This window comes from Vigna radiata, unplaced genomic scaffold, assembly GCF_000741045.1.
Source record: "Vigna radiata var. radiata cultivar VC1973A unplaced genomic scaffold, Vradiata_ver6 scaffold_7, whole genome shotgun sequence".
NCBI lineage: Eukaryota > Viridiplantae > Streptophyta > Magnoliopsida > Fabales > Fabaceae > Vigna > Vigna radiata.
Window position 1 is genome coordinate 72,493 of NW_014543262.1, and position 12,601 is coordinate 85,093.

The 12,601-nt window shown below is 25.5% G+C and overlaps 1 protein-coding gene across 1 annotated transcript; it reads left to right on the forward strand.

The window, feature by feature from the left end:
* Positions 1-1,266: 1,266 nt before the first annotated feature.
* LOC106753704 (F-box protein At2g41170-like) lies at positions 1,267-6,540 on the forward strand. The gene is made up of 5 exons (XM_014635560.2): positions 1,267-1,737; positions 1,833-1,900; positions 2,224-2,396; positions 6,027-6,101; positions 6,305-6,540. The coding sequence occupies exons 1-5, from the start codon at positions 1,267-1,269 to the stop codon at positions 6,478-6,480; spliced, it is 963 nt and encodes a 320-aa protein (XP_014491046.1). The 3' UTR covers positions 6,481-6,540.
* Positions 6,541-12,601: the final 6,061 nt, after the last annotated feature.

Here is a 12,601-nt window from a genome sequence, read left to right on the forward strand (position 1 = left end):
AAAACAAATGGAGACCATTTCGAATGTTACCAACCAAAACTGAAACAAAAAAAATATTTTACCTATTTATAAAGTGTAAGACAATCTAATCAATTAATATCTGTTAATATCTCTGTTAACTCTAATCGATATATTTGATGTATAACTAATCATCAAATATTTCATAATACCTTACTCAAGATCCCACACAAGTTAGGGTGGCAAAGATATGCTTATACGCTGACATGGATACAACATAAACAGTTAAATGAATACTCATTCTATTAAATAAAACACGAGAGAAGGAGCTGCATTATTTTTCTTCTTCTAACTGCACTTTTATAATATTTAGTATCATCAGTCACAACAGGATTCGCAAGGCATCAGTATAATTTATAAGGTAACGAAATTATTCATTGAATAATAAATATTGGATTTAATTTATTTTTTTATGTATTTATATTTATATATTTATATTTTTTTATATTTATATTCTGTTTTTATATTATTTTAAATAATTATATATTTCAATTGTATTTTTTTTATTAAATAAGATATATAGTTTTTATCCTTTCTTTTCTTATAACAATAAATATGATAAATCAATCAATAATTTAAAAATTAAAATATTTAATGGTAAAAAATATTAAATTTTACAAAATATTCAAGTAAATAAAAACACTTAAATTCAAAGAAAATAATAATTTAATAAGTAAAATTAATAAAATAGTTATTTTAATTTTAAAAAATATTTAAAAGTTAAAATTAAAAAAACAAATGTAAACACCAAAATAAAAAAATTCCTTTCTATATAGGTATAGACATAGAAAAATGTAAATTTTTATTTAAAAATTAGAAAAGATGTTCTATTAAAAACATTTAATTATCAATTTTAAAATTATAAATGATATGAATTTCACTTAAGGGAAGAAATTACAGTCATAATTGGACCATTTACCTATCGAACTAGAAAGACAAACTTTCTTTTTGTTTTAACTAAAAGTCAAGAAGACCAACCAACCACAGAACCATGGATGAATAATAGAAAATGAAAAATGACATAGAAACCATCGAAAACTTCTAACGGTGCATTCAAGGTGCCTCGGAATTCATGACCTAGCTAGTCTTTACACTTGAAAAAATTACTTTCTGTGTGTCAATTTTAATCATATTTTACTTCGTTTTTAATTGTTGCTTCCTTTCATCCAATTCTGGGGTTTGTATGGTGGAAGCTACTAAACCAAAATCTTCCAATTTTGGTATCTTTTAAGTTTTCAGCAAACCAAAATGTCATCTGAGAAGAACTGTGTATCAAAACTGGAGAAGCAAAACGATTGCAAAGTTTATTCTCTCTTAGATTTGCCTGAGTGGACCTTGGATTGCATTCTTGAGTGCCTTTCAGCACAGGATTTGTTTAGAGTGGCACAAGTGTGTACCAGTTTGAGGGACAAAACCAGAACTGATGCTTTGTGGGAGAAACTAATCAACCAGAAATGGGGTAGCCTGCTTGGTGAAGCTGTTTACCAAGAATGGCAGTGGCACACAACAAAAATTGCAAACACTCAAATCATCTTCTCACTTCACCAGAATCAGAGTGGATCTTGTGGCTCTTTCACTGGTGTTTGGCCTTTCCTAAACTTTCATTCTTATTTGGAAAATTTCATTGACTTCATTACTTTGTTTAAACATTCTTCAAAAATGGCTTTGTATATCTGTCTTGAAAGTGGTCGCTTCTGGTTTCCTGCTCAAATGTACAAGGTAACCCTAACTAATCATAATTGCTATAATATGTGTGTGTGTTTTTCCTAGTGCATAGGGTAACAATAATTAATGGTTATATACCATGCATGTAGACTTCAAAGCTATTCTGTTATGATGTCATAGTCAGCTATGACTCTAAAAGAGACACCTTCAAAGCAAGGTAAAGTTCAATCCTTGAGAATAATAGCTGACGATGTTTGTTTAGTTTGGAGTAAAAGTAATAATCATTTTTCCTTAAAGAAACGTTTTCTACCCTCTTTCTGACAATTATTCTCCAATATTTTAATGATTCTCTTAAAGACTCTCTCGTGATCTAGATTGAGACTTGTTCATTTTGGTATACAAGAAAGTTCGTGTAATTATTATAAGAAAAAGTGTTTGAGATAACAGATAGTTTTTCTTTTCTTTAACATAGCTTAATTCTGAAATGTATAAAAATAAAAAGAAATGCAATGATAGCTTAATATGTTGATCTGTTTACAGGTCTCAAACTTGTGGCTGGCGAATGACTGAACAAAATATTGAGTGGGATATGTTGAGATCACCACCAACTGATACTTCTCCAAGGGAGGTTCATATGTCTAACTGTATGAATGATTTGAAACCAGGAGATCAAATTGAGATTCAGATGAAAAAGCGCAAAGAATCCCCTTTTTGTAAGTAATTAATAGATTATTTTAACACTTCGTATCCTCAATGTTAACTTATCATTATTTTTTATTCAGTATTTTGAGATCACGAAAAAAAATTGATAGAATAAAGAAAATATGGAGATAATACAATATGAAAGTAGTAGTTGAAAAAAAGTATATTTTATAGTTGTGTTATTCAAATGTTAGTGTACATAGATATTTATAAACCACGTTTCATTCACATGATTATTCTAGAAAATGTGGTAGAATGTTCTAGATGTTTACCTCTTATCTTAGGTTTTTTTTCATTGTTATAGAATTTACATTACATTTTAATATTCTTTCTTGATGGAAATTAGATAACTCTAAAGTTTTTTTCAATGTTAGCAATTTACCTTCTTGGCCTTTAATCACAAATTTTGGTGGTTGGTCTTTATAGATCTCTTTTTCAAGGAAACCATTGAGGAATGCAAACTTAACGTCTAATTGGTAAATGTTCCATCCATTTTTTGTTGCAAGAGCTATTACAGATCTTATTGTGTCTAGTCATGTGATTAGAGAAAATGTCTCATTGTAGTTAACTCCTAGTTATTGTGAAGAACCCTTAATTACCAACATTGCCTTGTATTTTTTTATGGTACCATCGTGATTTAATTTTGTCTTGAAGAGTCATTTAACTCTAATAATAACTTTATCTTTTGGACAATCTACTAGCTCCCAAGTGTTGCTTTTCTCTATTATCTTTATCTCTTCCTCCATTTCCTTAACCCATTCTTCTTGTTTTGTGGCCTCTTCAAAGCTTTTAGGCTCTAGTATAGCCAAGTTGAAAGATTCATATATGTCTGTCAGTGATCTGACTCGTTTCAAAATGGATTTAGGTGATGATTCTTCTTGATCTTGAATTGATTGATTGATAGGCATGTATATCGTCTTCCTCTCAGTTTGCTCTTCTTCCTAGTTCTAAGTAGCGTTTTCATCTACTTTAAAGCCTTTACTAATACTTAGCTTCTTTATTTGAAAATTATAGACTCGACCTTGTCTTCTAGTTTGTGTCTCTTTTGGTCAATGTGAACATAACAAACAAATCCAAATACTCTTAGATGTTTAGCTAATGGTTTCTTCCCGCTCCAAGCTTCAATTGGAGTCTTATCCTGAACTGCTTTAGTAGAACATTTGTTGAGTAGGTAGATTGCAGTGCAAACTATTTCAGCCATAACGTATTTGGTAGTCCTTTCTCGTTCAGCATCGATTTCGCCATCTCCATGATTGTGTGATTCTTTCTTTCTGACACACCAATTTTGTGTGGAGTATATGAGACTGTAAGTTGTCACTTTATGCCTTTATCTTCATAGAAATTGTCAAACTTGTGAGAAGTACACTCCTTGCCACAATCACTTCTAAATACTTTTATTTGTTTTCTACTTTGCTTCTTGACAAGGGCCTTGAATTTCTTCAATATTCTAAATACTCATGACTTTGCCTTTAAGAAATATACCAATGTCATTCTAGAGAAGTCATTAATGAAGATGATGAGATACCTGTTGTTGTGATATGAAGGTGCCCTCATTTGTTTATAAATATCGTTGAGGATATAAACTCCAATAAGTCTTTTGCTCTCCATGTTTTGTCAATCGAGAATGGGAATTGATGTTTGCTAAGGAGATATTCTTCACATAATTCATTATTCTCCTTTAATCATGGAAGATTTATCGTCGTATTTTTCTGATATAGAAGCTTTAAGGCATGTGTGTTTAAGCGGCCAAATCTCCTATAACAAAGCCATAAGTCATAAACTTTTGCCTTCATGGCAATATTAGTTCCAAGCTTATGGGAAAGCTTATATTATTTTTACTTCACCAACTTTTAACCTTCTACTATCATAAATTTTGCATGTATCTTTCTCAAAGTCAAAAGAACATCATTTGACCAATACTTGTTACAATATTGCAAAGTGTACCAAATCATATAAGTACTAAAGTGGAAAGTCTAGATATTATTTTCTCATTAAACTTGTATGACACTCGACAACTCTTGCAATTCAAGTTTAATTAGACAACAAAACTCACGATCAAAGAAACTCTTTTCTATTTTTCTCAAGCAATTAGTGTGCAACACAAATTTAACATAGAGTATTTACAATTGTCAAAATAGAATGGCATGGTTCTATTTATTCACTTCAATTCTCAAAAGTAGTATAAGAGATAATAATATAATATTGAATTAAAATAGGTCACAAAGAATCCGTGTTTCACTCTACACAGAAGTGTTTAGTAATGATCATTTCATAATCAGCATGTTATATAACCACTTCATTAACTTTGACATTGACAAATGTATCAATACCTTTGAAAATTGTTTTATCTTTGACCACATAATTGTTGCATTCATTATCCAAGTATCAACTTCCTTTTTTTCTAGAAGATTCTTTATTACCATAAATTATAGTAATCAAGATTATGTTCTTTAATAAAGTTTGTTTTACGTTTATTTTTATTAAAACAATACTTTTCGAGATGACCAAATTTATTGTAATAATGATATATTGGATTTCCACGATGCCAACAGTCTTATTTTGCACGACTGATTGCAAATTCCACAGGAAAGGTATTTATCTTTCTTGTTTTCAAAGGAATTTATAGAATTTGTGCTTCTAGAATATTCTCCATCATTTTTATTTTCTTTATGTTCTTTATTTTTTTTACTGTAATTTGAACTTGGATTGGAATTTTTTTTTTTCAATTGAATTTGTATATCAACACGACTATTTAATCTTGCTTCGTGCGCTCTGAGGAGACCAACTAATTTATTTATCGATAAAGAAGATGGATCCAAGGAAGCTTTTATGGAAGCTGCAATGGAATCATATTTTTCTGTAAGAGTGATAAGAATTTTTTTCTACCAATCTTTTTTTCCTTTATTTCTTTTCCATATACTTTCATTTTATTAACTATTTCTTTTATTCTTCTATATTATTCTTCTATGGTCTCATATTCCTTATTCTAATGGTCTCGAGTTCTCTTTTTAGATCCAAAATATCTCATGCATTTTTTTGCAGTTTCTACATCACGATCCTCCTAACGATAGTTTCTTCCATAGCTTGTTCAAGAACAAACAATACTTGGAGATTCTTTTGTTCAGAATCTTCTAACTTCTTCTGCTCGTGTTCTCACACAGTGATAATATTATCTGGTTTTGTATAACCATACTAAACAATATCCCATAATTTTTGTGAGATAAAATATTTCTTTAATTTGATTTTTCAAAAAGGTCAAACTCAGCGATAAAAATTGGTTGAGATAGAAGAAAAATGGACATTGGTAGATATCATGGGTTAAGCGAAAAGCTCTCCATTTTTGGAACAGAATTTTGGATTACACAGGTACTAATAACATCTGAGTTTAATCATATAAAGGATTGACATGATTCTCTACCAAAAACTTTAAGGCAATGGATTAATGCACCTTTATATAATGTTCTACTTTCTCATTTCTATCTAATGTAAAATTTAGACTCATACTTAAATTTTCAACACTAAATTTACCCCCTATCATTCTTCTATAATTTTCATTAAGAATTTGACCATGTTTAACAAATTATTAAATATTACTTATTCTTTGTAATTAATTTTTTTACTATTTTGAATGAGTAATATAGATTGGTGCTATGCTGTAATTGGTCATCTGGAAACATGCAACCAGAATGTGAATCATTGCCGCTGCCAATATGATGGTAAGCAAGATTCACCTCAGAAGTTTCTTAAATGCTAAAGTATACAAATGAATTTCGTTGTAATTTAGAATAATGTTTTTGTGAACTTAATTAATTTTGATGTACATATATTTAGCCTTCTTATATATACTTGAAAAGTTGTTTATCTGCTATAGAGGGGTCAAATATGATATTGATTGGTGCAATGTTTAACTCTGTTGCAGACAATTTAGTAGTAGAATTCAAGCAATATCCAGCATATAGTAGAAATAAAAGATCAGTGTTGAACAGAAACAGGTACGAGGAACAAGTTTCAATGCTTAGCTGGTTTGGTGGAATCAGAAAACTTGATAAGGAGGAGGAGATTGAAAAGTGGAACAACCTCTTTGCATCTAGATAACTAGATTGTCACCCAAGTTCATAGTACCTTTTTCTCCAAACACGTGTAACACCTTTTTCTTTTACTTTTTTCCTCTCTAATATAAATAATTATATATTAATATTAATACTTTTCAACAGTAACCTTGTTTTGCACGAGAATTACTATTTTCGTTTTTTGTTTTTTATATCACATCGATCTCTTCTCGTTTATACATACATACCGTATAAAATAAGTTTATTTTGTATTTATACTTAAGAAAAAAAGTATTGTTTTATTTTACAATTTAGATATTTTTATAAGGTTGGTGGCAATGAATTTAGGTGTGTTTGAAAAGAAAGTAAGAGGCCATTTTCCCACATACATGTGTTGTTGAAAGTGTGGACGCCATTAATCGTGATGTTCGTGATGTTGGGGATTGTTTGGTTGTGCTAATGGCATCTATTTCCAACTTTTGTTTGTTTTGAAGAAGTCCACGTAACAAACAAACACCATCACTACATTGTCTTAATCTCCATTTATTTATCGTCTTGTCTTTCATTGGTTCAATCGTTTTTGTTTCGTACACAAATAGAATTGACTAAGGGTACGAGAATGCAACTCGCAACATTGGAATCTCCGAAACTCCAACTTTAAATTACATTTATTTTTTTAACTTTATGAAACTGTAAAATAATCTAATTGTTTTTAGTTTTAAAAGAAGGTTTCGATTGTAAAGTTAAAAATTCACTAAGCCACCCTTGCGTACAATAAAAAGTAAAAAGTAACTTGTGTATAAATTTAATCATATCTTTTTCTTATATGATTCGTTAAATTGAAAGTAAATGTATCCCAAATCCAACAATGCTACATTACATGGTTCTCTTTACAAAAGTAGAAGATTTTGAGAATTTGGGAATACATTATTCTATAAGACACTAATTAAGAATCATTAACAGTTACTAATACATTTTTGTTGTGGTGGTGTACATGTTCATAATGGAAGGTTTAATCATAAATAGGTTATTACGTGCCTTGTGTAAGCACTTAAAACGGTTTCCTAATTAATAATAATAAAGTATTAATTAGTGGTGGAGATGCTTTTTGAGAGTGAAGTGTGACGACCCAATTAAATAAAATTATTTTTCCTTAGTTGAGTTTGGGTATAAGAAAAAATAATTGTTTTTCTTATTCATTATATTAACAATCTTACAAATTCACAAGTAAAAGATAGAGAATATATCCTCTTTTGTAAAATGCATTTAATAAGAAGAAAGAAAGTTTGTTTTGGGTACATTCTTTTCAACATTATCTTACATGTGGATTCCATCTCAATGTAATAGGATGACATCATCATCATCATCATCTAAATTCTACAAGGTGTTGGTAGGTTACTTGCTAGCTAGTGTGAAGATGGCTTACTTGGCTTTTACATTTCATATAATAATATGAATGACTCAAAGAAAATCAAATATTTGTTTCTTCTTTAACATGGTTTTCTTTCTTCCCCAAACTCTTGGCTACCCCACCAAGTTCTACCTTATTTTACAAATTTCCCTTATATGATATTTTATATAACAATTTTAGTTTATTCCATAAAGTTGGTCTTACATGATATTATAGAACTAGTAAGTAATTTTGACAACCTTATGTGGAAAAATACCCTAAAGAGTGGAAAAAAAAAACATCATCGTATATCGATATATACTATAAGGTTTGTTCAATTTATATCACTTATATTAGGTTATATATTTTTGTCTTGTTATTCATTTACTTTTTCCATCAAACTTGGACATACTTTTGCTAAGAGGTGATGCATAATAGATATTGCAAAAAAATGTATGAGTTTCTCACAAAACATAAATTGAAATAGAAACATTATAATATAAAACAATTTTTTGGCATAGAATTTTGGATGAAAAGGTTGTTGGCCTAATGGAAGGTTAGAGAAGTAATTAAGAAGATAAACTTAGTTGAGAAAAAACAAAAAGTTGGTGACCATGCTAATCAAAGAAAAATAAAATATTAAATTAAAATGAACTTCCATTCATTGGGTCTCTTCTTATACCTGTTTTTCTCACATCAAATTATTGTCTCTCAGCTCTATTTTTATAAGTTGCCATCAGCCATAGTTTACTTAATTTAAATTTTGTGTAAGGTTATTTTATTAGATTAAGTATTAAAATGTTTTATTCATATTCACGTATCATATAAACTAGTTGGAAAGAGTTACTCCATATCTCTATATTTTTAAAGAAAATAACAAAATAATAATTAGTGGTGTTATATATATATATATATATATATATATATATATATATATATATATATATATATATATATATATATATATATATATATATATATATATATATATATATATATATATATATATATGTTGTGGAAAGATGTAATGATGCTGTGTTGATGAAGTGTGTACAATTCGTCTTAATATATAATTATATAAGTAGTTTATATTCATTTTTGTAATTTTAAAATATAATTAAAATAAAATAAAAACATAAAATATATACATTAAATACAAAAATTCATTATATATTGTTTTGTTACATCTTACAATTCCTAATTTAAAAAGTGAAATCTCATTTTTTTTTCTCTATTGAAGGGTGAAATTTCGTTTCCCCATCGTTTTTCAACCTCTTTCTTTATTTTATAATAAAATACCCAATTAATTAATCATGCAAATACGAAGTCATTCCATATATATATATGGACTCTGTTTTTATTAGGATATATTTTGTTAGTTTTCTTCTGTTTGTTTGTTTTATAGTTAGTTTTATTTTCTGTTCTTGTATATACCCGTGTAATTCAGATTCTTTGGTAAGTAGTAAAGTCTTTCCTTTGTTTTTATTGTCTCTACTAATTTTAAAGAAATTTAGAGCTTTCAAGAAATTTTTTTAAATATTTTTAAGTTTATAATTTGGTTATGAATAGAATTAATATGAAAAATCATTTATAAGTTTAAAAAGTTAATATGCATGTAAAAATTTAAACAGAAAATTTTGTAAAAATATATAAAGAATAAAATATTTGCAAAAATATAGAGTAGATATAAAAATATAAAGTATATGTAGATAAATATGTAGAGTAGATTTGGTAAAAATATTAATCAATGCATTGCTAAATTTGTCTAATCAATACATTGACAAAGTCATCAAATATGTATTGTTAAACTCGTCTAAATAGTGTATGGACAAACTTTTTTAATGTGTATTGTTAGACTCGTCTACTCAATATATGAGCAAACTTGTCTAATGCATATTATAAGACTCATTTAATTAGAGAATGGATAGAGTAGTTAAATTTGTTTTAATAAACTTATCTAATATGTATATAAACAAATTAGTCTAATGGTCTAATTAACGTACAAACAAACTTGTCTAATGTGTATTTTTAGACTCATCTAATCAATATATGAAATGACTTATACACTCGTCTATCAGTGTATGAAGAGACCCATCTAATGTGTATTGTTAGAGACGCCTAATGTTTTTCTCTACTAATTTAATTTATGTATGAATAAACTCGTATAATGTGTATTGTGATATTCATCTTATCAGTAAATGAATAAATTGTTCTAATGTATATTAATATAGACTTGTATAATTTGTTTGTAAAAAGATTTGTCTAATGTATATTGTTTGAGTCATCCAACCAATATATGAATGACTCGTCTAATTGTATTGTTAGACTATATATCTAGAAATTCATTTAATATTTTTTCTTTATTCATTTAATCAATTATTCATACTTGTCTACAAAATAAAGATAGATAATAAGGTAAATTTTCTAGTATCTTGATTATTTTTGTTTAATATTGTATGTTATTTCTTCTTAAACTCATATAATAAATATTCTAAATAATTTATTAAATGATGTAGTAATTAGAGATTATAAAAGCATAGAATTAAAAATGAGAAAAAATATAGAAATATTAAGAAAGACAAAAGTAGTATAGAAAAATCATACTAAAAAGTTAACTTTTAGTACATAGGTCAACAAAATAAAGATGAATAATAAAATAATTTTTCAAATATATTTTTTTATAATATTATTTTTGTCTTGTTAAAGTTATCTAATAAATATTTTTTAATAACTTATTAAACTATGAAGTAATTAGAAATTCCAAAAACATAACAGTAACAATAAAAAAATAGTATAGAAATATTAAAAATGAAATAATTGTATAAATTTTTTATTTTTAGGATAAATTAAGTTAAAAATAAAATAAATAGATAAAAGAATAAATAACCTCTTTATGGACATTTGACGCAAAAATAAATACAAATGAAAATGTAGTTTAGTAATGTGCTAGAAACCAACTTTTTAAGACACTTGTCAACAAAATAAGTAATAAGGTAAATATACTTTGATCTTCTTTTTCTTATATTATAATAGATTATTACATTACAATTCATTTTATATTAGAATCTAAATAATATTGTATTATCAATAAATATATATTATTCTTTAAATAATATTATTTTAAGAAATAAAAGTAAAATATGTTTTTTTCAAAAATTTATTTTATTAAATAGCCAAATAATTAAAAATCACAAAATGATAGAATAGTTATTTTTATCTAATATTTCTTTTATACTTATTTAGTATTTTTATTACACTGATCTTATCAATATATATATATATATATATATATATATATATATATATATATATATATATATATAAACTCTTCTAATTATAATATAAATCTAGTAGTATATTTAAAGATAATTAATTTTTTAGTGTTAACTTTTTCTTTGGATCTTATTAAAGTCACAAACTTTAACCACCTTTAATAATTTATAATTAGAGTAAAAGATTAATTAAGTAAATATAAAATAAAATTTATAATATTAAAAAATATGATCTTTTTTTATTACTAAACCTTTGAAATGAACTATGTACAAATATATATTTATATATATATATATATATATATATATATATATATATATATATATATATTTAAACTCATCTAATTACAATATAAATACATTAGTATATTTAAAGATAATTAGTATGTTAGTTTTAACTTTTTGTTTTCATCTTATTAAAGTCACAAACTTTAAGAATTTAAAATTAGAGTAAAAAATGAATTAAGTAAATATAAAACAAAATTTATAGTATTAAGAAATAAAATCTTTATAATTACTAAATTTTTGAAATGAACTATTAGTACAATCTTTTAATTTATTTTGAAATGAATAGAATAATTTAAAATGTTAAATATATTTTTAGTTTTTAAATTTTAAAACAAAATTAAAACTCATTCTTGTATGAAACTTTGATGTAATTTTTTTATTTTCAAACTTTAAAAATAAATAAATATAATCATTTTAACTTAATTTCATAATTTTATTTACGTGTCAAGTGATATTTGTTTTTGAGTTATTTATACCGTTTCATGCATTTTAACTTAAATAACAGTTTAATATATAAAAAAATCAATATTGTTGACTAAAAGAACTATTTTCGTTCATTTATAAAATTAAAAGACTAAAATATATCAAAATTTTGAACATAAACTAATTCCAGCTTTGCATTTAGAAACTAAAAACATACTTAAGTGTTATTTAAATTTTTTTATAAAATTATATCTATATATGATTTATGCTAATCTTCATTAAATAATAGTAGTTTAATTTTTATATAATAAAGTATGAAGAATATTTAATAATAAAAATATTTATATAATGATTTAATATAATGTTGATAAATATAATTTTTCATGGACAGATTTTTAAGATAAAACTATTATATGATATTTTTATATGACAATGTAAATACTTTGTATTATTAATCATTTTATATTATTTTTTAAATATTATTTTAAGACATAAAACTAAAATATATTTTTTCTAAATTTAGTTTTATTATATGAAAAAGTAATTAAAAATCATAAAAGGATAATAACATATCCTCTAACAAACTAACTTCTGAACAAAAAAATGTAATAACCCATTTAATAGAGTAATTATTAAAAGAAATATTATATATTTTGATATTACATAGTACATAGCTAAGAAAACATGTAATTTACGGTTATTCAAAGTAATAACTATATCAATAAAAAAACATATTTAAAAAACCTTCTAAACACAAAGCATTTATAGTTATACAAAACATCCATGTATTCACA

Bases quoted from the DNA above. Each gene is read 5' to 3' on its own strand.
- LOC106753704 (XM_014635560.2), top strand. From the start codon at position 1,267: ATGTCATCTGAGAAGAACTGTGTATCAAAACTGGAGAAGCAAAACGAT. The intron at 1,738-1,832 runs GTAACCCTAACT...CCATGCATGTAG, and splicing joins TTCCTGCTCAAATGTACAAG to ACTTCAAAGCTATTCTGTTA. The intron at 2,397-6,026 runs GTAAGTAATTAA...TGAGTAATATAG, and splicing joins GCGCAAAGAATCCCCTTTTT to ATTGGTGCTATGCTGTAATT.